At 51.3% G+C, this 25998-nt stretch overlaps 1 protein-coding gene across 1 annotated transcript in view; it reads right to left on the reverse strand.

Moving 5' to 3' along the window:
• Nucleotides 1-248: 248 nt before the first annotated feature.
• The window catches only part of SAMM50 (SAMM50 sorting and assembly machinery component), a 30332-nt gene continuing 4582 nt past the window's right edge, over nucleotides 249-25998 (reverse strand). Inside the window, exons 2-15 of the mRNA XM_006063304.4 lie at nucleotides 25210-25320; nucleotides 23851-23952; nucleotides 23024-23111; nucleotides 20736-20842; nucleotides 19479-19609; nucleotides 19153-19240; nucleotides 17875-18003; nucleotides 17306-17377; nucleotides 16093-16179; nucleotides 13244-13314; nucleotides 11926-11993; nucleotides 6455-6601; nucleotides 5302-5443; nucleotides 249-453 (exon numbers count right to left, since the gene is read on the reverse strand). Coding sequence (XP_006063366.4) covers nucleotides 408-453; nucleotides 5302-5443; nucleotides 6455-6601; nucleotides 11926-11993; nucleotides 13244-13314; nucleotides 16093-16179; nucleotides 17306-17377; nucleotides 17875-18003; nucleotides 19153-19240; nucleotides 19479-19609; nucleotides 20736-20842; nucleotides 23024-23111; nucleotides 23851-23952; nucleotides 25210-25320 — 1389 coding nt within the window. The 3' untranslated portion in view covers nucleotides 249-407. The remainder of the gene's footprint in view (nucleotides 454-5301; nucleotides 5444-6454; nucleotides 6602-11925; nucleotides 11994-13243; nucleotides 13315-16092; nucleotides 16180-17305; nucleotides 17378-17874; nucleotides 18004-19152; nucleotides 19241-19478; nucleotides 19610-20735; nucleotides 20843-23023; nucleotides 23112-23850; nucleotides 23953-25209; nucleotides 25321-25998) is intronic.

A 25998-nucleotide genomic window follows, 5' to 3' on the forward strand; every position in this document is an offset into this window, starting at 1 on the left:
ATAATAATAACTCTTTCTAATGCTGTTTTACAGTTTGCACACAGCCATCCCATTGCTGATTCCACCTAATCTGTGGCAACTGAGCACTGAGACCTGAAGAGTCTGGGACGAAAGGGGAATCGGGAGGCGACTGGCCAGCCCCCCACCCGGCGGCACGCATGAAGGAAGGCGCACAAGGCCACCTGACCTCAGAGAAAGCGGCACGAGCAGCCTTGGAGAGGAAATCCCATCCACGACACAGCTGAGGATCTGTATTTGAAAATTTATTGACATGGTTTCCCACAAGGACTGCAGTCGAAGGATCCGTGAAGTGTGTCTGTCTGGAGAGAGAGTGTGGCCCCGAGAATCTCAGTGCTGCCTGCGTCCTGGAGCCGCTGCTGGGGGGGCCGGAGGATGCGCTGCATCCACTACAGGAACCTGATCCCAGCTCCGAACTGGACGCCGTCACAGATCCTGGAAAACAAAGTGCTTTCTCTTAAGGCAGGAAGTCAAAGCCCAGGTCTGCTCTGCTCGCCCCGCCGCTGTCGGCGCCAGAGATGTGCACAGCTCAGACACAAGGCCCGCGGCCCTGCCTCTTGGGAGGCCCGGGCCCTCCTGGCCTCCCGGCCTCACCCGCTGGCTCTGGCCGCTCCCTCCTCCACCTTTGGAGGATGGTCGAGGGAACGAAACGGGAAACACGAATCCCCCTCCCTGCTTCCTCCTCTACTCCTGTTTCCCCAGTCCTGACCCAAGTGAAGACAACAGGGGGACCTCGGAGCGAAACAGTCACCAACAACAAAACTCTGGTGTGGGCGGTGGAGGTGGGTTGGGGGGGAAGCTTTGTTTCCCCTAAGGTCACCAGGCTACCAGGATGACCCAGGGAGGTCGGGGAGGGAGCTGGGAGGAGCGCAGAAACCAGAAGAGTCCCAGGGTCTGGCAACAGCAGAACCCACAGCCCCACAGGGTTTGCCCCGACCACTGCTTTGCAGCCTGCTCCTCTCGCAGGAAAGGAAGGACGCAGGAGGTCACGTGGGTTGCAGCATCTGCCACCCACTGAAACTTTCGCAGGTTCCCTTCTGTGCGCTGTTGATCACCAGCTGACAGGCCCCTGGGCCCGAGTTCAGATGGGCAAGGGGGCCGAGCAGCGAGGAGGCGGCTGTGGTCACGGCAGGGTCCTGGGAGCCGAGCTCCACACCCAGACCGCACGCGTGCCTGAGGGCCCGGCCGTGTCCATGACGGCCTGGCCCCTGTGCCGGCCGCACGCAGCACACAGGCTGAGAATCACCAGCCGAGGTGCGTTCCTGGGACCCCCCCCAGCGATGTCGATGCCCACCGGGCCAAGAACCGCTCCCCAGCACGGAAGGTGGTCTCCTGCACTGCCCACCTGCTGGCCAGGCTCAGAGGCAGGACCAGGGCTGTATGGTCCTGGGGTCACAACACCAGGAAGCAGAAGCTTCCAGCGAAAGCGTAGTTCCAAATCCCAACCGGCAGTTGATGACGATATGTTTGTGGAACACGGCGTGTTTTTGCAAGTTCTGACAGTTTCCAGAAAAACTGGACAAGAACAGCCCCCTCACTGAGAGGAAAGCTGATGTTCCACTGTCACAACGCCTGTGCCTCCCGCTCCCCGTCCTTAGAACTTAAGACGCAGGAAAGCTGACAGAAAGTGGTTTTCAGCCTGACTGTGAGCGGGGAGACAAAATAACCTGATCAATTAAGAGACTCGAGACAGAGAATCACTGCTGTTGCCAGTGACCGCCTGCAGGGTCAAGGGTGCTCACTGACCGACGGCGTCAGCAGAAGTCACCTGACCGGAAGGGACGGCCACAGTCCAGCCCCAGCGTGACCCTGAGTAAACCTCACCGCTGTCCTTAAATGGCAAAGACCCACAGTCAGGACACAACTGTGTTTGCACAGCTTAATTCCGCTGAGATCCAAACGTGTCTTTACCTTTTATATTTTCGGGTCCATAAAAGGGGGTCCAATGCCTACATTCGCTATTTAGGAAAACGTCTGAAAACAGGCTACAAGATAAAAATAAGTCAAGTCCTAGGCTTACACGGTTCAGAAACAAGCAGGCATTCCCATAAAGGCTCATTTACTTGAACTATATAAACAGATTAAACAACTTTACAAGTGCATGTTTATGTTCAGAGACCGTATAAACAGGTCATTGGAAAGATACCCGCTACACATACCCAGAACGGTGTCGCCGATGCCAGGAGCGTGGAGACGGCCTCACCAAACACCCCTCATCCTGTTCTGTGTCCCCTGTAACTTGTAAGCTTGTAACTCAGGAAGCGCCTCAGAAATCCCCCGTGTCTTCAGTCGCCCCCTCCCGCCGGCACGGTCTCCGGCCCTGCAGGGTCCCCCAGCATCAGGCTCCCATCCTCCCCCTGCAGGCCCCGGGCCTGAATCTGGCACGGGTGACTCCGCGGGAGGCAGGCTGACGAGGGCCAGAACTCAGAGACCCTGGTGTGTGCCCGAGGGGAAAAGGCCAGAGGAGACGCGAGGGGACGAGAGTGCCCGGAACTCAGTCCCCGCCCGGCATCAAGGCCGCCCCGCGCCTCGCTTCTGCCCCTGCAGAAGGGGTGCAAGTTGGCGCCCGCAGGCATCTCCTGCTTGCAGAGTCTGCGAGGAGAGTGGACCCAGCCGGGCTTCCTCAGAGCCTCGGATTCTGGGAGCACAGCGACACCCAGTGGCCTCAAAGGACGCTGCAACCACACTTCCAGTCGGAAGGATGGGAGGCCTCCCTAGAGCCAGCAGGGTGGGCCCAGGTCACACAGCCAGGGACAGGCAGGGGCTGGCCCTGCAGCCCACCCACAGCGCAGCCAGTCGAGGGGCTGTGGCCACTCCTCCGCGGCTGACAGTCACGGTGAAACAGTAGAGCTACAGCAAAAACCCCACCCGCGTGTCCAGGCTCCCCTGAAACAAGGAACATCTATGACCTATTTACTTGTATGATCGGGACTAATATTACACACGGTTAATCTCCATCAAACAATCGTCATGGAAACAGCCTGGGTACTCTCTGAGACAGAGAAGCTGGTAGCGAGTCAAAGTGTGAATGAGGAGACAGAGACAGTTCTCATCTTTGCTTTTGCCCGCAGTGTGGCACAGCCTCACCGCAGGGGTCTCTGAGCAGGTGGGTGGGGTGCTGGGCTCCTCTGCTGGCATCGGGGGCGGAGGGAATGGCGCGCACTCTGGCCTCAGCGGGCTGGTGCTCCCTGGCACCCCTGACAGACACACACACCATCGTCCTGCTCACCCAGGCACATTATGGCTTGAGAAGCACCGGCTGGGATGGTTCTCTGTGACTCCATCCCAGGGCGGGTGCAGGGTCAGCACCACACCTCAGCCACTCCCTGCAAGGATTCAGTGAGCACCTGGGTATTACGCCAGGGAGCCCCGGGGCCACACCTGTGGCGGGCAGGTAAGATGTCACCTAGCGCACAAGCCTGGCTCTGGACAAAGTGCCCGATCCCCCACGCTGCACTCTCCCTGAAATCAGGACACGTCACCCACCTCTATTACATGTCTCCATCACAGTGAGCCAGGCGGCAGCCCCGGGCACACTGCAGACGGGGAGGGAGCGGGGGGACCCGGTGTGCTTCCCAAGGGAGCAGCTGGCCGGGGCAACTGCACCGGTCACAGCAGCAACATGAGGAACAACCAGCCCTGCTCACACCACACCGGACACGGCTCTGCACGTGAATGGGTGCTCACTCACTCAGTCCCCAAACCGGCAGAGCGACCGCTACCGCTAGCGCCCATTCTCTAGATGTGAAAACAGAGGCCTGCAAAGGTTACGCCCCTCACCCCAGGCCACACGGCGGCCGAGCTGCACTCCAGGGCACACCCTCCTCGGCTCTGCTCCGTGCCGAGAACAGGCAAGGCATGGAGGGGCGTTAACCATGGTCAGAGCCGCAGACCCGCGAGGGCGTGGGGAGGAAGGGCTCCGACGTCATGGGGGGCCCCGGCCCGAGCCAGCCTTCCAGCGAGACGAGCAGGGCAGACTGCACTGGGCCAACGCCCACAGGGGACTCGGGTGATGGATGCTGACCTGCACCTAAGAGCACAGCCTTGTCAGAAGGTCCCTGACACGGCTCCTCCCAGAACACCGTCACCCAGCGCGCTGAGCGAAAAGAGGAGGGAGCAGAGGCGGCACGGGACCCCCTCCAACATCGCAGACCACAGCTTGGCACTGGACGCCTGGGCAACGATGACTCAGCATCACGGCGGATCACAGACAGAATGCCAAGGATAAAAACACACAGCCGTCGAGACTCTGAAGTGTGTGCGTGTGAAGATACTCAGAGGTTAACAGAAACACGTGGCCTCCCCACCCGCATAAGCTGAGGCCCGAACCCTAAGCTCACGTGACGGGACCTGGGGAGGTGACCCAGTCACCACAGATGAGGGAGCTTAGCCAGGACGGGGTCCTTGGTGGGCTCAGTGTCCCTGTGAGAAAAGACACCAGAGAGCTCCCTCGGTCCCCAGGTGAGGATGCAGAGAGAAGGGGCCATCCGCCAATCAGGAAGGGCACCCTGGGCCACAAACCGAACCTGCCAGCATCCTGACCCCAGCCTTCCCAGCCCCCAGACAGTGAGGAATCCACAGCTGCTCTCTAAGCTGCCAGTCCGTGGTATTACATACTATGATGATGATATCTCTGGGCTTCTTGAACTTTCTAAAATGCACACCAAACACTTTAAGAAACAGAATTAATTTCTTCTTCAGCACAAATCAATGACGGCTGGAGAAACTCCAGACAGCTGGTTCCTCTGCTGCCCAGAGAAGGCTCTGGAGGGCACAGAGCTGCGTCCACCCCAGCCTTTCGGGCTCCCGGCCTGCAAAGGCCCCATGGCAACACCTCATCCCCCTCAGCATAGACCAGCAGCACGGGCCACCGCCTCCAGCCAGACCGCCCGGGGGGGTCCCGCTGCTCGGCAGCAAGTGCAAATAGCGTGAGGTGGGGGGACGAGGACACCCCACAGCCTGTCCTCCAAACCAGATGGAAAGAAAAACCCCGCGGAGGAAAATCCCTGTATTTTCACTTCTTTGCCAACTATTCAATTTCTCCTAAAGTCCTGAATCTAGGCTGTTGGTGAAGTGACTGCTGCTGCTGAGTTGCTAAGTCGTGTCTGACTCTTTGTGACCCCATGGACTGTAGCACGCCAGGCTTCCCTGTCCTTCATGATCTTCTGGAGTTTGCTCAAACTCCTGCCCATCGAGTCGGTGATGCCAGTGATGAAGCAGGTTCAGACAGAGCACAGTGATGGGAGAGGGCCACGTGCCTCTCAAGAGGAGCCCTGCACCTACCTGTCCCCACGCTGCACGCCCATGGGGACGCAGTAGTTGAGCTCCAGCCGCGCGATGTTGCCCAGCCTGAGGACGATGCCCGCCCCGTAGGACCAGCGGATGCACTCGGCCAGCTTCCGGATGTGGGCTTTGGGGCCCTCCCCTGAAAAGAGAGGGGAGGGGGGCGTGACCAACCGCACGTGGCCCCCCACACGCTGCCTGTGGACAGCCCCGGCTCTCTCCGCGTGGCCTCCGATCATCGTGAGAGCCAGGTCAAGCTCTCTGAGGAGAATGCACGAAAGTGACACCAGGTCCAAACTCAAGACAGGGCTGGGGACCGCACCACCTCGCCGCCCCAGGAGGACGCAGGTCTCTCAGTTCTCTGGGCCCGGCGCGTTCTGGTCCCTTTTCCGTATCCCCTGAGCACCCAGGAAGCCTGACTCCAAGCCTTGGTTTCCAGACACCTCCCACGTCTCTGCTGCTGGATATGTCTGTGCCCTTCACCCAGCCCTGAGCTCCAAGAGGAAGAGACCGGCTCTGTAGCCTTAACGACTGGCACAGAGTTATGTTTGCTCAAGAAACGTTTGCTAAATAAATACTTTTTTTTTTGGCAAGAGAGCACCAGATGATTTTCATGCATGTTTCAGTCATTTGGCCAATCGCTTTACTCTGGGCATTGTATCAGATGACGTAGGCATTGAAGGTGAGCACGCGCGTGCATGCTCAGTCGTGCCCAGCTCTTCGTGACCCTATGGACCGTAGCCCACGAGGCTCCTCAGTCTGTGGAATTGTCCCAGCAAGAATACTGGAATGGGTTGCCATTTTCTCCTCCAGGGCATAGTTGGTACATTTAAAGATGACATAATCTAAACCAGGGGCTTCCCAGGTGGCTTAGGGGTAAAGAACCCGCCTGCCAATGCAGGAGACACGAGGGGCGAGGGTTCAATCCCTGGGTCGGGAAGATCCCCTGGAGAAGGAAGTGGCAACCCACTCCAGTATTCTTGCCTGGAAAATCCCCTGGACAGAGGAGCCTGGCGGGCCACAGTCCATGGAGTCAGACACGGCTGAGCAACTAAACACAGCAATCTAAAGGAGAAAGACACCTACTCGCATCCCGTGCCTTTAAACATAAGGTCAGGTGTGCCGACTGGCTGCTAAGGAGTCCAAGTCTTACCGTAGTTGAGGTTGCAGAGGTTCCCCGCATTGAGGAAGAAGTGTGTCCTGAAGAGCTCTCCAAAGCCGCCCTGGCCGGGCCGGAAGGGTAACGGGGTGTACAGGTGCAGCCCGCCGGCCCAGTAGGCTTCCCCACCCAGGTAGTCACCTAGGCAAGGAAGGAGCACAGATCAAAATGAGGTCACAGGTTCAGGACCACCCCGACGGCCCACCAGGAACAAGAGTGAGGGGTGTGCTGTGATCAGGACACACTCCATGCCCTGGCCACGAGCAGCTGCTCTTCTAACCGCTGAGGCTGTCGGCCTCCTTTTAAACAATGTTTCTTATTCTCTTTGTTTGTTTTATAATTTGCTTTAACTGAAGGGGAAAAAAAGCTAATACATCATTTAGGAAAGAATGAAACCAGTAATTGATAGTATCTGTGAAATGCTTACAACAGAACAAGCGAACTAATGGAAATCGCTTTCTCCGCAACTGCAGATGACTAGATCATTGTTGCTTGGCAAACGAAATGCATTATTCTGCAGAAATTTCAAGACCTCACTACAGAGAGACAAAATGCAGAAAATGTCTCCGTCGTTTCTGGAAATGGTCAGACTAGCTATTAACCCAAAGGTACGGAGGGCCTGCTCCCCACTGCACAAGGACGCTGTCCCAGCTCAAAGTCTTCACGGAAGAGGCTCGTTCTCAAAGGTTCATGACCACTTGGGGTTTTTTTTGTTTGCTTACATAATGCATAATAATACAAATTACTTCTACAAATGTCCCTACTATTTCAACTACAAATAGCCACAACATTAAAACAACAACAAAACCCTCTGAACTGTTTATACTTTGTTACTAAATACTATTTGTAAAGTGCCTCAGTCTCCTTTAATACAAAATGACCCGACCATGACAAAGAAAACTGCAGGTTGTCTCCAAATTAACCTCTCAAGGGATGAACTGTTTATTAGAGACTCCAGCGTCTCCTCACCCCGGTCAATACTGAAGTTCTAGAGGGAACAACGGACCGAGAGCAGGAGGTCAACCGGGCCTGATTTTCATTTCCCAGCAAGTGCTCCTCTCCTTCCTTAAATAACCTCTTTATTCTCATCATGGGAGTATAAAAAAGGAAATTCTCCTTTAATTTCTACCATTAAGAGAAAACCAGCTAACATCCTGGTGTCCTTCCTTTCAGTGAATTACAAGGAAACATTAAATAAGAAAATAAAATGTAAGTGTATATATACATATCTTTCAGTCCTGATTTTTTTTTTTCATTTACTGTACTAAAAGCACTTCCCTCTAAGACTTCTTATTCTTTGAAAATGTGATTTTGATGCCTGAATAATCAGATATATGGACCATAATGCAATGACCTGTGGTTCGGTCGCTAACTCATGTCTGAGTCTTTGACCCCACAGTCTGTAGCCCACCAGGCTGCGCTGTCCATGAGATTTCCCAAGCCAGAATACTGGAGTGGATTGCCATTTCCTGCTCCAGGGTACCTTCTGGGCCACAGATGGCACCTGCCTGGGCTCCTGCAGGCAGTCTCCCGCACTGGAGGCTGATTCTTTACCGACTGAGCCAGCAGGGAAGCCCGATGTGATGGCCTACCCTTGACTACTGTCCTTTCGGTGTTCAGCTTCTTGAGAGTGGATGTTAACCTGTGATGGGCTTTCCTGCACACACACGTTTTTAAACCATCTTGAAGGATAATATACACACAAAAAGCACACACATCCTAAGTGTACAATGCAGTGAATTTCCAGGCCCAGAACACACGATACAGTGAGCACCTAGACCAAGAGACAGACACACGCAGCGCGCTGGGGAGGCCCTGTGCTCCCCTCTAATCACCACCCACGCCAAAGGCAACCATCACCTGTCGCCCGACAGCACAGAGCTCTTTACCCGGCCGCCACGCTTTGCGCAGGTAGAACACAGAGCGTGCACCTGCTGGGGCTGACTCTTTGGGGGGAGGCGTATGTTTCTTAAGTTTGTTCAGGCCACCCCATCAGTGGCCCTAACTTGCTCGTCCTCGTTGCTATATGATAAACCACAGTGTGAAGACACACCGTTAGCTGCCTGTCCTGTGGCTGGCGGGCGTTTGGGTTTCCAGTTTTCAGTGCTGTTATCCACGTGTGTTGGTCACTCAGTCGTGTCCGACTCTTTGCGACCCCTACAGACTGTAGCCAGCCTGGATCCTCTGTCCATGGGATTTTCCAGGCAAGAAAACTGGAACGGGTTGCCATTCCCTTCTAGTTCTTATATATATATATGTTTTAGGCTCCTGATAAATATTGTCAAACCGCTTTCATAAAAAGTTATGGGGATTTACACCCTTACTCAAAGAATCCTACCAATGAATGGCCTTTTAATAGGTAATTAAATAAAACATCACTGTGTTTTAATTTTCAGGCAAATCAAAGACTCCAAAACTTTTATCTAGTCACTAAATAATACTTGCTACAGTGAAAAAAGAAATTGTTACTTTTCCAAGAGAAAAAGGACAGACTAATGAAAGCATCCTAAAAGCAAATGAAAAGAAGTAATTTATATTTTGTACAAAAATTTATGCCGTGGATGATCATTATTTTTAATAATATAAAATAGGAACAACAAAGATGTTTAAAAAAAGTTAAGAAAATCAGGATAGACTATTTTATAATGTAATAACATGTGTCCTATCTAAATGATGTTTTTCGTAACACATGGCAATTCTCTAATAAAATGTCAAAGACTGGAGAGAGTTCCCGAAACAGGAATGCTCACACTCTGCTAGACAGACTATGATTGAGCACAATATAAACCCTTGAGGATACTCAAAATCCATCAATCTAGCAATTCCAACCTAGAACTTTATATTATATAGTAAAACTTCTAGATAAGCACAAAGATTGAGTTAGGTTATTCACTGACACATAGTTATTTAAAATAAGAAAAAAAGAAAACAGTCTAAATGTCTAACACTTGGGATTTGGTTTAGAAAGGTCACAGTATGGCAAGAACGTGAAATATGCAGCCATTAAAAATGATAAGGCTTTTATCTTTCTGAGTCATTGCTGGTGGGAATGCAAAATGGTATTGCTATTTTGGAGGACAGTCTGGCATTTTCTTACAAAGCTAAACATAATTTTACCATACAATCCAGCAATTGCACTCCTTGGTTTTTACCCAAACGAGCTGAAAAATCTTACGTCCAGATAAAAAAAAGCTGCACACAGATATCTCTATCAGCTTTACTCGTAATTGCGAAAAGTTGGATGTCCTGCAAGCAAGATGTCCTTCAACAGGTGAATGGATAAACCACCCTGTGGAACAGCCAGGCAGTGGGGGGAGTACTATTTGGTGATAAAAAGATATGAGCAATCAAGCTATGAAAAGACACAGAGGGCCGAGTCACTATACTGGACATCTGAAACTAATACAATGCTATAAATCAGCTACACTCCAATTAAGACACACACACACACACACACAGCTCCTTAGACACACACACACATACACACAGCTCCTTAGAGACACACACACACACACACACACCCCCACAGGACATCTGAAACTAATACAATGCTATAAATCAGCTATACTCCAATTAAGACACACACACACACACACAGAGCTCCTTAGACATACATACATACACACTGGACATCTGAAACGAATACAATGCTATAAACCAGCTACACTCCAATTAAGATATACACACACACACACAGAGCTCCTTAGACACATACACACACACATGCACACACACGTAAACAAAAATTTGATAAATACATTGACCAAAAGAGGGAACAAAAGATACAGAGGAACCTGAAATGCGTACTGTTTCGTCAAAAAAGCCAGTCTGAAAAGCACATATACTGTGACTCCAACTATATGACATTCTGGAAAAGGCAAAACCAGGGAGGAAGTCAAGGTCAGAGGCCGTCAGGAGCAGAGGAGGAGGCAGGGAGGAGGGAACGAACAGGTGGAGCACAGCGAACGTTCGGGGGTGAACGCTGGATGGATGCGTGCCGTCACCCATCTGCCAAAACCCGGACACTTCACAGCACAGGCAGGGGATGCCCACGGGAACCATGCGGCTTAGTTGGTAGTAACAAGTCAGTACCTGGAGAAGGGAATGGTAACCTGCTCCGGTATTCTTGCCTGGAGAATCCCATGGACAGAGGAGCCTGGTGGCTACAGTCCATGGGGTCGCACAGAGTGGGACACAACTGAGCGATTTAGCAGCAGCAGCAACACGTCCCTGCTGGCTCATCAACTGTGACACCGCCCCACGCTAACAGAGGGCGCTTGTGAAAAAGGGTCCTATGGGCGTGTACGGTGAGCTCTGCACTCGGTGCCCAATTTTTCTGTTAAACCTAAAACTACTCTCAAAAATAAAGTCCATTACACAGGGTATAGAGTCGACGACATTTTATGAATCACTACGCTGCACACCTAAAATTTATGTAATATTATAAGCTGACCATACATCTCAGTAAACAAGCTTAATGTAAACGTGTGAAAAATTTGCAAAGTGAAGAGACACACTTTAAAAAAAATATCATTCATCGGTCCCATCACCCAGATAAAACCATAACTAATGTTTAGTTATATTTTCTCTAAGTATTTTTATAAAAATGCATGTTTATTGCTTACTTTTACTATATGCATTTTTTTTAAATTTTAAATAAAGTACACTACTTAAAAAAATTGTAGTTTGTAGCCAGGACATGGAAGCAACCTAGATGTCCATCAGCAGATGAATGGATAAGAAAGCTGTGGTACATATACACAATGGAGTATTACTCAGCCATTAAAAAGAATACATTTGAATCAGTTCTAATGAGGTGGATGAAACTGGAGCCTATTATACAGGGTGAAGTAAGCCAGAAAGAAAAACACCAATACAGTATACTAACGCATATATATGGAATTTAGAAAGATGGTAACAATAACCCTGTATACGAGATAGCAAAAGAGACACTGATGTATAGAACAGTCTTATGGACTCTGTGGGAGAGGGAGAGGGTGGGAAGATTTGGGAGAATGACATTGAAACATGTATAATATCATGTATGAAACAAGTCGCCAGTCCAGGTTCGATGCACGATACTGGATGCTTGGGGCTGGTGCACTGGGATGACCCAGAGGGATGGTATGGGGAGGGAGGAGGGAGGAGGGTTCAGGATGGGGAACACATGTATACCTGTGGTGGATTCATTTCAATATTTGGCAAAACCAATACAATTATAAGTTTAAAAATAAAATAAAATTAAAAAAATAAAAAATTGTAGTTTGTCAATGAGATAGAATAAGCAGCCATAAAAAAATGATAAAGTACTTATTCCTATAAACATCTTTTCATATACTGTTACTGAGGGGGTGGTAAGTATATATTATTTTGTAATTTAAACAAACAAATACAGGGTTCAAAAATGAGATATAAATGCAGCTTCGGTTTTTTTTCAACGTGGTGTATTTTGGGGAAGGACAGACCTTCGCTCTGTGGCCCGACGCTGTGCATGCTGAAGCCCCGCACGCTGGTGGGTCCGCCGAGGTAGAACCTGGAAGAGGGAAGAGCTGTCAGAGGAAGTCGCTGTCACACACCGCAAGTGCGGAGGGCATGCTCGCTTCTGGGGGGCCCACGTCGTCACGTGCTGCGCATCTCAGGACTGGGGAGATGCACGCGAGAACGGAGGATGCCATTAAAATCCAAGCTTTGGGGGTGGGGAGATACTTCATTGTATTAAAAATTGTATGTTCTCTTTGAGTATGAAAGAAAAAAGTTCATACGGGTTATCGTTTAGTCGCTCAGTCCTGTCCAACTCTTTGCAACCCCCATGGACTATAGCCCGCCAGGCTCCTCTGTCCATGGGATTTCCCAGGCAAGAATACTGGAGCAGGTTGCCATTTCCTTCTCACGTGGATCATCCCGATCCAGGGATCAAACCCTCATCTCCTGCATTGGCAGGCAGATTCTTTACCACGGAGCCACCAGGGAAGCCCCATATATGTTATAGAAACACAGAGAAACATTTAAGAAAGTAATAAAACAATCCTGTCATTGGCAAGCAGGGTTAACATTTAGGATTACAGTGAATCCTTAAACAACCCATGGGCTTCCCTTGTGGCTCTGACGGTAAAGAATCTGCCTGCAATGCAGGAGCCCAGGTTCAGTCCCTGGGCCGGGAAGATCCCCTGGAGAAGGAAACTGCAACCCACTCCAGTATTCTTGTCTGGGAAATCCCATGGACAGGGGAGGCTGGTAGGCTACAGTCCATGGGGTTGCAAAGAGTCAGATACCACTGAGCGACTTTCACTTTCTTTCACTTGAACAACTCAGAGGTTAACCCAAATATACCCTGCGGTCAGTCCTCTGTGCCTGGGCTTCCTGCACAGCCACGGATGTACCAACTCCTGGCCACGCAGTGCTGCAGTGTACTGCCGAAGGAGGCCCGCCGATAGGAGGACCCCCGTGCTCAAACTCACGTTTGTTCAGGGTCAAAGGTACTTACTATTAATCAATTTTTTGTGAATGTGTATTTGTGTGAGAGTATATACATACAAATTTATGTACACATCTGTATTAAATTGGTGACATTCTACATTTTGCATACATTTTTGCATCCTTCTTGTTTTTTAAAAATTAGCATAAAGCTATACAGGGTATTTTGAAATTAGCTTAAACCTAAAAACTAAATTAGAATGTGAAATAAGTGCTCTCCTAAATAGTTAAACTTCTTTTGTAAGAAACCAACCAGAAAGATCCAAAGGAAGCCACTTGCAAACCACCCATTCGTTTATTATCACTTACCTATCAGCAATGCTCGATGGTTTATCACCCATGGGTACCAACATTCCACCCCAGAGAGATGCTGAAAAAACCTATTGAAATAGAAACAAAAAACCGTTTTCTTCCAGCGTTTCTTTCCTTCCGAGTATCAGCAGACAGAAAACGCGCTGAGGTCTGGTCGCGGCCCTGCGTGTCCAGCGCGGAGCTCTGGGCTGGGGCATGAAGGCTGCAGAGGGGAACGCCTGGCTCGGGCAGGGGAAGAGCCACAGCTCGGAGCGTTCTGAGGGTATCTGTGTAACTCGCAACTTCAAATTTCAAGACGTACGAGACATAAGCAAAAAAAACAAGCCTAAACCTTCGGCAGGGGCTGGCTCTGACACTGGGCAACACCCTCCCTTCCGAGAAGCCAAGCCCAGTGGGCCATGCCACGGCCAGATGGAGGGGGACCAGGCCCCGACAAGAGAGTCGGCATCCAAAGGCCTCTGTGGCTTGGCCTCACGTCCTGAGGGTGCCTGGCATCTCAGGAAAGGGAGGCAGCAGGTAAGAAAATGCTACAAGTAAGAAATTCAGGGCTTTGCTGGTGGCTCCGTGGTAACGAATCCACCTGCTGATGCTGGAGACACAGGTTTGATCCCCAATCTGGGAAGAACGCAGGTGCTGCAGAGCAACTAAGCCCGTGCACCCCAACTACTGAGTCTGCATTCTAGGGCCCAGGAGCCGCAATGATGGGAGCCCTAGAGCTCGCACTCTACAGTGAGGGAAGCTGCCACAATGCGAAACCCTCACACTCTGACAAGAGAAAAGCGTGCAGAGCAATGAAGGCCCGGCATGGCCAAAAATAAATAATAAAACAAACGAAAAAAAAAAGAAATGCAGAGAAACACACATCCAACCCAACCCTCAGGGACGGCACTTTCGTCTGACAGGTCAGGGTCGGGGCGGTGAATGATCCCATGCAGGGATCTGATCTTCACACCATGTCATCCCCGCCCAGAAATGCCCCGGTGATGCCTGAGACCACAGTGGGCCCTCTGGGCTCCTGACCCCTGGCCGTCATCATGCACCCCGGCATCTCCTGAGCACTCCCCACAGGCTTCTGCCCAACTTGTCCTCTTGGACATGTAAAGTCCACATCCTTCAAAGCTGCCCAGAGGGCTCTTTTTTAGAAGCTTCTGTAGGAAGAATCGCAGATGAAAACCGGGGCAGAGTGGGCAGAGAGGGCCAAGTGCACGTTCTATTCTGAGAAATGCGTCTTTGCTCAACGATGGGACAGACCGCTGCACAACAGGGCGAGGGGCTGGAGCCTGGCGCGCAGCGGGGCGGCCGCCCCCTGGACAAGACGCTTCTGGCAGACTGTCCTCCCTGCCCCGACCCCCCAGCAGTCACGACCTAAGGGGCGGGGGCGACAAGGAGCACTGATGCCCCCCCAAGACAGGCCCACCGTGCCGCCTGTCCCGCTGAGCTCAGTGACCACGGGAGCCCCAGGTGCCCCCACACCTAGGCCTCTCCACCCGCTCCCTCCAGCACCGGGCACCCCAATTCTTCAACACCAGCAGGACGATGAGCCCACCCCCTGGTTCCCTCCTGTCCTGACTCCCCACTCACTCCACTGAAATCCCACGGCCTGTTACTAAAAACGAGCTGCTTTATGCACCTCACATGGTTGTCCCAGGGTGGGTTGGGGGCAGGGGGAGAGACCCCTGAGGGTGGAGGGGCTCATTAAAGACGCCCCCCCCGACCAACGACGATAAGGCAGCACCCCCGTGGCCGCCTTCCACCCCTCAGTCTGCTGTCCTGCTCCTCACGTCTCTCATCACTGCCTGCTGGGTTACATATCCATCTCGTTGCTTGCGGGACTCCCCTCCACTAGCGTGTGAGAGCACGGACTGCTTTATTTACTGGGGTGCTCTTGGTGCCCAGACAGTGCCTGGCAGCCAGCCAGTCTGTGTGAGAAGAAGGGAGGGATGGACGTACGCACAGATGGACAGGTGGGAGGACAGATGGGCGGGCAGACGGATGGACGGAGGGAAAGGAAGCCGAGGAAGAGACATCGAGGCATGGGAGGAGAAGGCATGATGCAGTCAAGGAGGGCTGGTGGTGTGCCAGGGAGTGGGCACAGGAGGGGACAGGAGAGAGCTCGCTGAACTCAACAAGAAATCAGCCCCGGCAGCCTCCAGAGAAGCAGAGAAAAAGAAAAGGCAGGGACCACATTCTGAGTGCGCTGAGTCCAGGACCGATAGGAAGCAGTGATAAACGACTTCACAGTCAGACGTGTGTCCTATTTTGTCAGAACTCGCGCCTCGCCCCCAGGTTCTGAGGCAGCAGTGGGGTGTGGAGAGCTGTCCCCAGCCACCCAGGCGCTAGGAAGAGTGGACAACAGGCACAGTGTCCCCCGGCTTGGGGCTCCACTGCCTCGGGCAGAGTCTGGTCACTCGCTCCTCAGGTCCTGAGGGAAGCAGGAGGAGCTAAACCAAAGCTGGTTAAAAACATTTAACACGGAGATTCCTGGAGACACCCAGAGCCTAAAGACCTAGCAAAGTTGGGTGAAGACGCAGAACTTCTAGGGACGTAACATCAGGAGGCAAAGACGGAGGCACACGTGTCCTCCAGACACGCTTCTTGACGGCCCTGAGATGATGGTGAGTGGGGAAGGGGCTCTTCCGTGTGAAATAACTGACAGGTGAGTTTTAAAGGAGCTAACCATCGCTTCTCCCCAGAGCAGCCTCAATTCTGGCCACACTTAAGAGATGACGCACTTGAGCTTCAAGCGTGACTGTTCTCATTTCCTCTTCCGAGCTTTAGATATTCGGGAACTAGGATCTAGTCAGATTCCAAAAACACAGGCGACAAGCAGCTGGCGAGATACTCACTGTGTCAAGTATGAGTTGTTTATTCAACTGAAGCTCAAAATCTTCTTTTAGGAAGCTCACGTCCCCTCCGGTGTAGCCGGCCAGCTCCTGTCGGGGAGGGTCTCAGGTGGGACGGAGCCCACAGCGCGGCGGCAGCGACCGCAGCACCACTGCAGGCCGCGCTCTGTGCTCCTGGGGAGGCAACGGACCACGCCTGTGCCCCAGAGGCTGCCGCCTGCTCGTGCGGGACAGCAGCAGGGGCTTGGCAGAGACACCGGCACCAGACACAGAGCAACCGCAGAGAAGGTCGCTCCTTACGTGTGCCAGGAAAACACCGGCAACATCGATGTTCGTTACAGAGCTTGCTAAGGATGGTGGCTCAGGCGTAGAGAACCCGCCTGCCGATGCAGGAGATGAGGGTTCGATCCCCGGGTTGGGAAAATCCCTTGGAGTAGGAAATGGTAACCTATTCCAGTATTCTTGCCTAGGAAATCCCATGGACAGGGGAGCCTGGAGGGCTACAGCCCATGGGGTCGCAAAGAGTCAGGCACGACTTAGCAACTGAACAGTAACAGGATGACATGACTTGTTTGGCCCAATCCGTGTTTGGAAAAAGAATATTAGCCCATCTCTCACAATTTCACACATTTTCATATGAAAATGGGAGAAGGAAAAGGCAACCCACTCCAGTACTCTTGCCTAGAGAGTCCCATGGAGAGAGGAGCCTGGCGGGCTGCTGTCCATTGGGTCGCACAGAGTCGGACACGACTGAAGTGACTTAGCAGCAGCAACAGCATATGAAAACTGGATTCCCAGCTGCTCCTCTGACACTGAGTTCAGGCAGACAGAGGGTTGGAGCCCCCTCCCCAGCCAGCTTCTCCCCGAGGTCACCGGCTGGGCCCTGCCGGTGTCAGGGTTACAACCCTGGGCTTGTGTGCTCATCAAGGACCACCAAGGAAACCAGTCCCACCAAGTCACGACTTGGCTCCTGGTCTGTGAAGTGACACATCAGAGGCTGGCACCTCATCCTGACTCAGCTCCGTGAAGGCAGAGTCTGAGCTGCAGGGAGCAAATCCAGGGCTAGGAACCCTGGGAGGGAGGGACACCCTTGCAAGCCATTCCAGAATGACCTTTACAGCTAAAGGCAGCTGCAAGTATTAACAACGTGACCGCCCCCGAGGGACGCCCCAGTCCCCCAGGAGCCTGCAGGGGCCACAGGGGAGGGAATGCTCACCTGGTTCACCTTCAGCAAAGCACCTCTTTTCGGCAGGATGGAGGAGTTCCGAGAGTCGATGACCATCGAGTGCTGGAAGAGGTAAGGACAGGGTGTCTGCGCTTTAATATGGAATGACACTCCCTGAGCGCTGGCTGCTCGCCAGGCTCAGTGCCGAGCTTTCCCTTAGGTGGCTTCACCTTCATTAAAACCTCCCATTCTGTGTGAGGACCCAACGGAGTCAGGGAGACAGGTCATGTCTGCTGGCTGGGTGACTCCGAGCCCGTCCCCAGCCCTGTTTTCTCAGGGAGCTTGATGCCCTGATGGACGTCAGCTCAGCCTGCTTCCAGCTAAGACACCACAGTGGGCCCTTATTCCCTCCGTTTCCATCACCTCCGATGTTACTTAGGAAAAAAGGACGTGAGGCTGTGTCCAGATATTTACAGTGACCAGTCCTAGCCACCGTTCTAGCCGCCCCAATCGTGACACCGCTCAGTCCCTCCTGATGGAGGTAAACGCCATTCTCCCAACGCATATGGCCTGGCTGCACCAGGGCAGGCACACGTTGACGGCAGACGCAAAGCCCTTACCGAGAGAGACGACTTCAGCGAGTGCCCGCTCTCCTTCCGGACGGCGAAGGACGCGACCCTGGAGAGGCAGCCCAGCTCCCGCCAGACGCCCTCCCACTTGATCGTGTGGCTCGTCTTCCAGGTGGGAAACTGCAAGCGAACGCAGAGAACTGTCAGCCTTCGTGCTGCGTGGACGCAGCGTCATCCCAGCCAGGGTTGGGTGGTGACGCGTCATTAGATTGTTAGCCGATCAAAAACTAAGCCACTCTGTGAAACGATGGGATGGGAAGAGACAAAGACAAGGCAAACTGGGAAGGAGGGAGTGGAAGCGGGCGGGGCAGGGCTGGGGGAGAAAGCCAAGGTCCCCATCAGAGGGAAAAACTGCTTGAGCAGCAGGGCTGTGCTCTGAGCCAGGAGACGGGCATCGCTGGTCTGACGCTGCAGGAACTTTATAACCACCTGGTTTCTTTTCCATCCGAAAGACCACGGGACACGCACCCCACCTGGTTTGTTGAAGCCAGGCAGGGTGACCCACGTGAGCCACCTCAGCCCCCAGAGAAGAGCAGGGAGACGGGGTCACAAGTCCGTGAAGAGTGGAGGTACTGGGTGGGGGGCATGCCACAATAGCTTCCTGGGCCCCTCCCTGGAGACGCTCACCCAGCAGGGCATGCAGGGCCATGAACGTGCAGGAGAGGCAGAAGCAGTGGGTCTGAAGACCGCACACAAGGAGCTACTTTTACAAAGCATGCGCCTCAAGTCTTTCCTCATCAAACTAAAGCCTACACCAGGAGGGGAGGAAGGGGGACAAGCTAGAAAGGAAGGTAAAGAAGAGCAAGGTTCGTTGTAAAATTGAAAAATGGTCAAACAACAGTAATTCCACGCGATGCATGCCGCCGGAAGTGAACGCGCTATAAACCAATGATGAAAGCATCCGGTAACCTGATGTGACCTTAACTGGCTGTCAGGAGCGATCGATCTGAGCATGCACGAGGAAGGACAAACAGACGGTGTCCCAGGAAGTCAGGGGCAGGGAAGAGATGTGACCGGGTCAAAGTATCTGCCGCTGTGGGAGTTGGCCACCCTCTCTGGCCCTGGCAACGGGCACTTGGCGAGTAGGGAGGGGATGCCCGGGAGGCGGCTGGCAGCAGGACAGGCAGCAGAGGGTGACCCCAGCGACGGGGCCCCCGGCTCCAAGCTTCAGCCCACGTGTGGATGCGTGCCTGGCCCCGCCCCCTTGGCCGAGTCTGGGGATCAGGTCCCACGTAGGCACACAAAGAGAAGGACGGGAAAGCCACTCACGCTGTACTCCGCTGATACGCCTCGGTCTGTCTCCCGGAGCGAGCTCCAAGGGAACTGTCCTGTGACTTTGTATAAGTTTACGGAGAAACTAGAAAACAAGAGGACAGAGCTTTACATGCTGGGACGTGATTATACCTGGTGCACCACCTAAATCAACAGATTCACAGCTACACCTTGGGGCTCATCTGCACAGGGAAATCTACGCGTGTGGTGACGCAACAGAAGCGTCGGCCGATCCTGCAAAGTTTCTTTTCAGAAACATCCACTACAGCTACCTTAACCCCTAAACCAGGCCACTGAACACAACGATCCACTGGGTTTCCTACTTTCTATCGAAGTTTCCAGGCTGTGGTTTGAAGAAGGACAGGCCATACGAAGTTTCTTTTGTTCCATAGGAAAACTGGAAAGTCACCTTTTCTGCCCGGCCTAGAAGATTAGGGAGTTTGAGGCCAAGGACCTGGGAGCAAAAGAAAAACAGCAGAGGTTTTGTAAGTAAGTTCATCTATGTCATTTCTTTTTAGAGTCCACTTACAAGAGGTGTATGATATTTCCCTTCTCTGAATTACTTCACTCGGCATGACCGTCTCTAGGTCCACCCATGTTGCTGCAAATGGCATTTTTTCACCCTGCTTAATGGCTGAGTAATATTCTATTATATATGCGTACCCCTCACAGACTTAGAGGACGAACTTACGGTTACTAGGAGGGAAGGGAGGAGGGAAGGGATAGTGAGCGAGTTTGGGATGGACATGTACACACGGCTGTATTTAAAATGGATAACCAATAAGGACCTGCACAGGGAACTCGGCTCAATGTTTCGCAGCAGCCTGGATGGGAGGAGAGCTTGGGGGAGAATGGATACATGTATGCGTACGGCTGAGTCCCTGTGCTGTCCACCTGAAACCATCACAACACTGTTTATCAGCTACACCCCAATGCAAAATAAAAAGTTTAAGAAAAAAAATGGAATCATACAAAAAAGAAAAACAGCAGGGGTTTAGATGGAAGGAATAACTCTCACAGACACGGAGTAAAGATGTACAGAGGGTCCGCCTTTCATCTGTAATTGCGCTTCTTCTTTAAAGCCTGCCTCTGCCGGGGGCACACGCCTGATGAATGTTAGGGTTAGGCTAATCCTGCTGACTGTGAAGCTCAGAGAAACGGACTCTGTGTGCTTGGAGTTCAGGAGAATTTGAATAAGAAACTATTAATATGAACATGGGTTATCAACACCCCGTTCTCAAACAACCCATCTTCATAACAAAGCGTGTTGTAATCAACTCTAGGAAGATTAATGAGAACCACAGGACAGCTTACAAATAAAGACTAAAGGTCATGGAAAAGTTTTGGAACTACCATTAGTTTTTAGAGCATAGTTCACAACTGGGGACTTCCCTGGTGACTGAGACTCCACACTTGCCATTCAGGGGGCCTGGTCAAGGAAGCAGGTCCCACATGCTGCAACTAAAGATCCCTCACGCCACAGCCGAGACCAGAACAGGCAAATAAATAAATATTTTTTAAAAAATTCAAAGTTCACTATGGCAAGTCCCACCCTCAGGAAGGGAAAGCCCATGTCTTACCATACTGCCTTCATTGTTCCCGACCATGGTGTTGTAACTGCCCGTTAACCTCCTTAACTCAGTGACTTCAAAGGTAATGTCTAACCCGTTGGGAAGTGCATCATCACCTAGTAAGTGCAAAAGATGAAACAGTTAAGGCAGCGTGGTGTGCAGCTTTATTTTCTGTCCCGGTGTGATAAATGGCAGAATGCAAACTGAGCCTCCGCTGATTTTACAGCCTCCTTTGGAACACACACACTGTGGTCTAAAGCCCAAGAACGTGCGTGAAAACCCCATCACATCCCGACACATGGGTCTGGTTTCTGCGGTGGAAGACCGCGAGGTCAGGCTTTGCTGAAAGGAGTCATAAGCAGCAGCAGCAGCAGTATTATGTAAACATACGTCATTTGCATTACTTCCTTATGGTACTTGTTCCCCCACAAATGAGCTCCTTAAAAATGCTGGGGGGGGGCCTCAGTTCAATGGACGTTAAAACGTGGAATTCGAGTGAGAGGGGCTCGAGTAACCCTGACGGAGAAGCAACAGCTCGAGCCGGATGTAGGACGTGGATGGTTCTGTCCTTCCCAAGCCAGTGGCATGGGCCTGAGTTCAGCAGAGCTGCCCATCACCCACCGAGGGTCCTGCGGGGCAGGGCCCTGAGCACCAGAAAGGCCGAGGTTGATCCTGCAGCCCTGGCTGGACACCCACGGCCTCTGGGAGCTGTCAGACCCACGGACACCCAGGCAGGGGCTCCCAAACTCTCAGATTCAGCTTGTCCAGGCTGGAGCCTTGGCACCACTTTTTTTTTTAATTAGCAGAATTTATTGTTTAGAGGAGCAGTTTTAGGTTTATAGAAAAACTGAGCAGAAAGTACGGAGAGTTCCCATAAGGCCCCTCTACACACACCCCCTCCCCCCGTCACACGCCGCACTGGTGGCCATGTTTGTTACAACTGATGAACCAACAGAGAGATGTTCCTGTTAACTCAAGTGCGGCCTGCGCTAAAGTTCACTTTTGGCACTGCACATTCTAGACATCTGACAAACGGATGATGTCCACATTCTTTCTTAAAAGCTCCTGGGTAGTTCTAAAGGCAGCCAGGGTGGAGAACCAGGGACAGAAGTGAACCAGCTGACCACATACACATCACATTCACAAAGGCAGGAGAGCGCTAAATCTAAACGTCACGCCGGGACTCGCCACCAACAAGCACTCCGGAGCACTGGCAAGGGCCACTGCCGTACCCCTGTCCCGCTGGGGGAGAGAGACCAGGGGCCTCTGTTAGTCACAGATGGCTCTGTATTCCAGGTAATAGAAACGTCTTCCATTTACACAGCATTTTGTATTTTTGCAAGCACTTTCATATACTGTTTCATTTTCATCTTCTCAAAATTATCTTTCACTCAATCCTGAAGAGTTCACTTGTTCTCTGATTCATTCCAAATATGTATTTTTCGGGGGACGTCGGAACGGAGTGAACTGCCACACACGGAGTCCTTCACAACCTGTCTCCTGATCCTTCTCCTGCCTCGTCTTGCTTCACTCATTCCCCATGACTGCCTTCTGGCTCTGGAGCCCTGGCGTCCACCCAGTGACCCTTTCTCTCTGGCCACAGGGCCTATTCTCTCTCCCTAGCACAGTCCTCATCAGCCCTGCTCCCCAAGTGTGCTCACGTGCATCTTTTAGGTCTCAGCATCTGTGTCACCTCGTCCAGGAAGTCTTCTCTGACCCACTTTGCCTCTGCTGACCAAGAGACTAGGTCTCCTCCTCCAGGGCCTCGCCCCCATACAGCACAACCTATCAGCTGAACTGTCCTCACTTCTCTGTCTGTCCCTAACCCTCTTCCACTTGACCAGAAGCTTCTTTGGAAAGACATCATGTCTTATCTGCCACGGGCTCTTCCTACGGCATGGACTCATTAACCAAAGAATAAACACCAAGGTAAGACAGCTGCCCAATATCATAGCAATTGAGGAAGTGAATAGACGCTCAAAAGTGAAATCTGACTCCCACTTGCCTCCTCTTCTTAACACATATTTAGGTGGAATCTGCCAAGAGCTCATTCAGACACCCGCTGGGGTGGGCTATCCCGAAAAAGCCCGGCTCTCTCCTTCTCAGAACCCTGGTCCCATCCAGGGGCTCAGCAAGCAGCATCTTCAGTCACCTGACCTCCCTCAGCCTGACTTGAAGACCCAGTGAATTCCTTGAGAATGCACGTGCTCTCTGCCTTGACACGTAAATAGTGTCTGTGATCCTAGGGGAACAGATCCTAGGTGAAATCAGAGAGAAGCTGCAACCAGGATGCCTACCCTGACACGTATCGATCAAAACATCCACTTGTCTAAATATCCCTAGACGCAGCAACTTTTCACGGGCTTCGTGAGACTTCCTCATAACCTGGAAGAGAGAAAAACAGAAACGGTATTCCTCTAAGATACAGAGACATACACGGTGGCTGTGAGACCAGGCTGGCGGCTTAGCAATCGTGCAAAGTTGATAATTCCCTGAGAAGAATATTAATCTTTAAAAAAAAAACAAAAAACTATATTTTTAAAAGTGGGAATGGCTGAACACTGCTTAAGAGATCACATGCAATGGGGGCTGGAGCCAGCCGGACGTGGTCACGAAGAAGCTGCTGGCGACTCTGCCAGGCACCTAAGTGTGGTTCCGAGAGCAGACACAAGAAAGCCACAGAGGAGAGGACGGTGCAAGCCGGGAAAGATGCGGGGGCATAAACAAGTAAGGGCCCGAGGAGTCGGCAGGGGTGGGTGGCAGGGAACAGCCCAGCCCCCACGGTCATGGAGGGCCCTGAAGGGAAAGTGTGCTGAGCACCAGGGGGCTGCAGGAAGAGTCAAGACCCCCCACCAGCAGCTCTGCGGCAAAGCTGGGACGGCTGCAAGGGACACAGGGATGGGCAGCCCTGGGCAGGACGGGGGAACACCTCTTCTTTGGGGTCAGGGTGGATGCGAGAGCATGTCAGCTTGTGGGGGGGCTTCTGGGAACAGAAGGGGTTCAGCCCCCTTCCCGGTAGGAAGCGAGCTCATCAGTGGGGGCGGGATACCCAGTGGTGCGAGCAGAGGCCCACGGGGTCTTCGGAAGGGGATGGGAAGAAGGCCACGCAGAGGGGAATACTTGCCTCAATAAGGTTTTTAGCCTTAAAAACATCTCTGATTTCATACATGATGATGTCGTCCTTAGTCCTTCCAAGTCCATCAAAATGCACATGTTGAACCACCACCTGAACGCAATAAGGGGACAAAAGATTGTTGAGAACAAGACGCGGCAAAAGGCCAGATGTCACGGCTAAAGACAACACCTAAAACTACTTTCAAAGACTTTCTTTTTTTAATTTAATGAGCCACGTTTCTTAACTCCATGCCTTTTCAAAACAACTGGTCGCTTGAACTGACTAGGTCTGTACTTCTTGTGAACGAGACTTACAAGCTCCCTGCAGCCAGATGACCAAGGGCCAGGTCAGCCCTAAAGCCAGGCAGGGTGCAGAGATCCTCTGGACCCCCTTCCCCACATGCTCCCTGGGGCACCGGCCTCTGGATGATGCCAACTGTGACCTGGTTTAATAACTGAGTATTTTGCCAGAGATCCTGTGTGGATTTCAATATGGCATGATAAACGCCAGCTCAGAGCCTTTCCCTTGTCTATAAAGACTTACTTCATTCATTCATTCAATGAAAATGCACTGATTACCTATGAACCAAGTATCATACTGAACACTGAGAATATATCAGCAACCAAAACTTAAAAATTTCTGACTCTATGGAGGTTATATACTAAAAGGGAGAGAAACAGGCAATGTACATAGTAGAGCAGATGGTAGTGAGTAACAGAAAAATCAAGCAGGCGTAATGGGAAGTGCTAGGGCCTGCATGACTTATAGGTGATCAGAACACTATACTACAATTGTAATCAAAGAACTAATCAAAGGGAGGAAGGCGGGAGGGAGGTTCAAGAGGGCAGCGACATATGTACACCTATGGCTGATTCAGGTTGATGTGTGGCAGAAACCAACACAATAGGGTAAAGCAATTATCCTCCAATTAAAACTAAGTAAATTTAAAATAGAAAAAAGAACTAATGAAAATGTGTTTACATTTCTGTATTTAATTTCAAAGGCAACAAAGTTTAGAAAAAGTTTCATTCAAAACCCAAAGTCTTTTCTGGGAGGAGGGAACACAGTTTAAATTTTAGCACCACTTGAGTTTCTCTTTGAAATACTTTTGGTTTTTTTTCTAACAGAAATACAAAAATGGGTTTGTTTACCCTTTCCACACAAAGAATCACCAAGAAAAAAGTGTTCCTCTAAAACCAGAAGCTATTTCTCTCAGCATCCAGTCTTTCTAAAATGTAGCTGGCTGCAAACTCTTCTTTGATAAAGGTGTCAACAAGGTTAACCCCTGTCTGTTTTCCCAGCGGTTTGTGGAAGCGAGTGCTTCTAGCAACAACAGGACGGAGCCCTCGCCCTCCACAGGATACGCACATCCCTGTTCTCAAGAATTTCCTGCTTAGCTTCAGGTTCAACTTCAACAAATTCAGCTTCTTCTCCTAACGCTCCGAAATCAGGTCCACTGGCTGGAAGAGGCTCCAAACTCTGAAAGAGAGTGGGGGGAACCACAGATACATGAACTTCCATTAAAAAGCCAAATCTTTTCGTTTTTGTCTCAGATGGCGCTCCAGAAAACTCAGGACCACAGGCCCTTCTCGTGCTGGTGGCAGTGGGGTGGGAGCACAGAGAGTGCGAGCAGCTGCCGGCTCGCGAGCCTTCGGCTGACAGTGACCCTTCGGGGTCCAGAGTACTGTTATTACAGAAAACAAAGGTGAAAATTAATCAACAAAAGGGTCAGGCACAAACTACAATCACTGTTCCAAGAACTTAGCTCTGTACACCTGAGACTCATGTGAAAACAACAACAAAAATTGCTTTCCTGTTACAGAAAGCATCCTCATTTTTTTTAATCAAAACTAGATACAATCTAGGATAGTTACATTAACAAACCAAATTATTTAAAGATACTTCTCCGGACTCTGGTAAGATTTGTTTTGGTTCAGAAAGTCTCACTTAAACACTAAGGGGAGCGGCATATGCCAGAAAGCGGTCCTTCTGTCTGAAGTGACATTACCTCAAAAGCGTTCAAGCATCTTCTGAGGAAGGATTCTACAGTAATAATTATGGAGATATGATAAGAGTATGCAAAACAATGCACATATAATATGATATATTTATTACATACATAATTGCTTCAGTCCACGGGGTCACATGGTAAAGCCG

Source organism: Bubalus bubalis, chromosome 4, assembly GCF_019923935.1.
Source record: "Bubalus bubalis isolate 160015118507 breed Murrah chromosome 4, NDDB_SH_1, whole genome shotgun sequence".
NCBI lineage: Eukaryota > Metazoa > Chordata > Mammalia > Artiodactyla > Bovidae > Bubalus > Bubalus bubalis.